The sequence below is a fragment of the Neopelma chrysocephalum genome, unplaced genomic scaffold, assembly GCF_003984885.1.
Source record: "Neopelma chrysocephalum unplaced genomic scaffold, ASM398488v2 Primary Assembly neopelma1_186347, whole genome shotgun sequence".
Lineage (NCBI taxonomy): Eukaryota > Metazoa > Chordata > Aves > Passeriformes > Pipridae > Neopelma > Neopelma chrysocephalum.
In genome coordinates this window covers 18,439-22,308 of record NW_020938937.1, presented here as the reverse complement: position 1 = coordinate 22,308, position 3,870 = coordinate 18,439, and the positions used below count along the sequence as shown (strand labels likewise).

The window sequence follows — 3,870 nt, the reverse complement described above, 5'->3', positions numbered from 1 at the left end:
GCAGGGGAAGGCAGGGGAAGGCAGGGGAAGGCAGGGGAAGGCAGGGAGCGCACGCGGGAGGGACGCGGGCCCGCCCCTGCCCGCCGGGGGAGGCCACAGCCATCACCTCCATCATCATCACCTCCATCATCATCGGCATCGCCGCCTCCGCCGCCGCAGCCACAGCCAAAACCGCAGCCACGGCCACGGCCACGCACCCAGGGCACCCACAGGGGCTGGTGCTGCTTCCCAGCACCGTGGCTGGGAATGGTCGTGCCCCCCACCCTGGTCCTGCCCACCACAGACCCCAACACCACAGACCCCGACACCGCGGCCCCAACACCACAGACCCCGACACCACAGACCCCGACACCGCGGCCCCAACACCACAGACCCCAACACCACAGACCCCAACACCACAGACCCCAACACCGTGTCCCCAACACCGTGTCCCCAACACCGCGCCCCCAACGCCTCCCTACCTCTGGCCAGGGACTCGAAGGGCTCCAGGGGGTCCTCGCTGAGGATGTGGGGATCCTCCAGCCGTGGGGCAATGGGTGACGCGTCCCCCAGGCACCCGCTGCCCGCGCTGGGGGCCAGGACGGGCCCCTCCTGCCCCAGTGGCCCCGTGCCGCCGGCGGCCCCGTTGTAGCTGCAGATCTTCAGGTCTAAAGGGAACAACCGACGGAGAAGGGAGCCTGAGGTGGTGGGATGTGACGGTGACAGGGGACCCCCAGCACGGGCCATCGCTGTTCCCCACCCCGGGACACCAGCCCTCCCATGGCACCGCCTGGTGACGCCCCGGGCTGCGTCTGGCCTGGTTTAGCAAGATCCCAACACCAGCTCCGAGCTGTGACGGGACAAATCCCACCTGGGCCGTGGGGCAGGCGGGTCAGAGGGGCTGGGATTCCCCAGGGAACGTGGTGCCTGACGCCAGCAGGATCCAGCCCCTGCCCGCCGGGGCCGCAGCGTCACATCCCAGAGCTCTCCGCCAGCCCTCCCGGGCTCCTACCTGGCTGTGCCTCCTCCAGCTCCCGGCTGCCCACCAGCCCAGCCCCGTTCTCCGCCACGGGCATCTCTTTGGCGGCGCCGCCGGCGTCTCCCTGGCCGGGGCTCGGCTCCCCCGGGGGCAGCGGGAAGGGCTGCGTGTCCGAGCCCAGCATGGGCGAGGCCTGACCCGCCGCGTAGAAGCCGTCGGGCCCGTTCTGCATCAGCTCGAAGCTCTGGTCGTGGAAGGAGTCGTAAAGCTCCTGCGAGTCGAAGTTGAGCCCCATGGGCCCGGCGGTGCCGTTGCCCCAGAACTCCTGCCCGGCCACCCGCAGGTTGGTGCCGTGGCCCGGGGAGGGCGGCCGGGACCCCCCGGCCACCCCGTTGAGGGGGAACTGCCCGAGGGCGGGCGGGCCCCCGTCCTTGAGGCTGCTGGCGGGCGCGTAGGCCGCGTAGTCCCAGAGGCAGTCGTAGGCGCGCAGGGGTTGGGAGCCGGCGGGCGCCGAGCCGGGCGGGAATGTCCCTGAAGTACCGGGGTGCGATACAGTAGAGAAGCCATTGACATTCATGCCCCCGTTCAGACCTGCGGGGTCAGAGGGACAGCGGGGTCAGTGGTGTGGGGATCTCTTTCAGTGTCAGGCCCTGCCAGTGGTCGGCGAGAGGGTTGAGGATGGACAAACAACCCGCCCTGGCAGGTGCCAACCCCGTGCTCTCCGTGCCCGGACGGAGCCGGGGGGTTGCACCATCCCCGTTCACCAAACCGGCTCTGCCGCGGGCTCCGCCGGCACCGGGCCGAGCGCCGCAGGACGCCAGGGATTAGCCGAGTGCTTGGCAGGGCTGTGCCGGATCAGCTGACCGGCCAAATCCACGCACAGACCCGGGGCCGGCGCAGCTGCTTTTCTAGGCCAAGGCGACGCTGGGCACGCGCAGACCCCGGCCCCGGCCCCAAGCACGGGAGCTGCTGCGGCCCCTCCAGCCCCACGGCCCCTCCATCCCCACGGCCCCCTCATCCCCAGGGCCCCCCCATCTCCACAGCCCCCTATCCCCACAGACCCCCCATCCCCACGGCCCCCCCACCCCTGCAGCCCCTCCACCCCCATCCCCACGGGGTCACTCACTTTTCCCTTGCTGGGGGAAGCCGAGGGGGGAGCTGTGGGTGAAGGGGGTGTCCCCTGAGGCAGGCGTGGGTTTCGATCCTGAGGCAGCGGGTGCGGAGGAAAGGCCAGTGAAGTTAAAATGGTTGTTTGTTTCCATTTCTGCACGGGGGACAAGATGCACCAGGGTCAGTCGCTGGCAGGGGCTGGTGCTGCCAGCACGGTGACCACCCTGCCCTGCCAACCACGGCGGGGGCCACGGGAGCATTGGGACCCCCCGTTCCCACTCCCTGCCATCTCCCGGCCCGGTGCTCAAGTGCTTGGGAGGGTCAGGAGTGACATCAAAGCCCCCCGGGACTGGCCCAGGCCCTGCCACCCGGCTGGATGTGCTGCCACCTGTGTAAACACAGCTTGTCACCGTGCCCCAGTGTCCCCAGGGACGGCCACCACCAAGATGTGATCACCCTGTGCCGCCTGCCTGCACCAAACTCGGGCACTCGGCTCCCTGGTGCTGCCATCCCCAGGGGCTCCCAGCCAAGGACCCACAGGGACCCCCCCAGAGCAACTCCATGACCCCAGGCAGTCCCAGGACAGCCCAGAGCTCCCGGCACAGGGATGACTCTGGTGTCACCACCGCTGCCATCCCCCTCAGCTGGAGGAGATCCCACACCCCATCCCACAGGCACAGCTCCAGGATCTGAGGCTGGATCCTGACCGGGAGCAAGGAGGAGCTGGAGCCCCGGTGGAGGGATGTGCAGGGGCCTGGTGATCTTCATCACCCCAGAAGAGCAAATGGTTCCTCAAACCCCACAAGGAGGGCTCTGGGGGGGTCCAGCCCCAGGATGGGACCCCGCTGTTGGTTCTGAGGGGATCCCGGCGCGGGGCAGCCGAGGCCCTGCAAGCCCAGCAGACGAGGTGGGAGATCTGGCAGGGACCCACAGGGACACCCTCCGGGGCTGCCACCGCCGGCACCTCCCGGTCGTGTTTGGTGTTTGCCAAACCCGGCGCTGGCCAAGGCAGCGCTGGCCCCGCCGACCTCTCCGGAAGGGCCGAGGGCTGCCGCGCTCGTGGCACGGCCCGTGTTGAAACCCACATTTCATCACACCCTCGCCCGCCTCAGCTGGTGCCCTGGCAGGGGCCGCAGGGGCCACCGAGCCCGGCCGGGGCCACCGGTGATTCATCCGCCAGAGAAACCCGTATGGGCGGTGACGCAGCTGCTGCCACATGCACATGGTGCTCCCGGACACCCCGGGACGGCCCTGCGGCCACCACCCCCCTCCCCGAGCCCTGAGCGGGGGGCTGGCCCTGCCCTGACCCCAGCGGGGACCCGGGGGACAGGGGACAGAGGCCACGGGGGGGCTGGATAAGGAAGAGCCTTTCCGGTCCCACCCCGCGGGTGATGCACCGGCCGGGAACGCGGCTCTGGAGGTCAGAGGAGGCGGCAAAGGGATGTGCCAGAACCGGGCAGGTGGCGGCTGCGGGTCAGCGCCGCAGACTGGGACGGAGTGGGATGGACTGGGATGGACTGGGATGGAGTGGGATGGACTGGGCACTCACCGGTGTGGGGAGGGGGCCGGGAGAAAATAAAAGCTGGGGAGTGGGAATCTCACCCGCGCTCCGGGGACAGCCCAGGCCCTGAGGATGCCAGAGCCGCCCTTGGCATCGCCGGGAGCTCAGCCAGCACCAGGTGCAGTGTGGACACAGGCCCTCCATGGCCATCCACGGCCATCCACGGCCATCCATGGCCACCCACGGCCACCCACGGCCTCCCAGCCAGGCTGGGGCTCCCGTGGCCCCGCTCCCCCCCCCC

General features: G+C 70.1%; 1 protein-coding gene across 1 annotated transcript; it reads right to left on the bottom strand.

Annotated features, from left to right (window-relative positions):
* Window positions 1-461: 461 nt before the first annotated feature.
* LOC113962946 (bromodomain adjacent to zinc finger domain protein 2A-like) lies at window positions 462-2,153 on the bottom strand (the record flags this gene model as incomplete). The annotated part of the gene is made up of 3 exons (XM_027673742.1): window positions 2,085-2,153; window positions 992-1,549; window positions 462-647 (listed from the first exon to the last, which is right to left on the bottom strand). Coding segments are annotated over exons 2-3 (730 nt in total), but the record flags the coding sequence as incomplete, so codon positions are not given.
* Window positions 2,154-3,870: the final 1,717 nt, after the last annotated feature.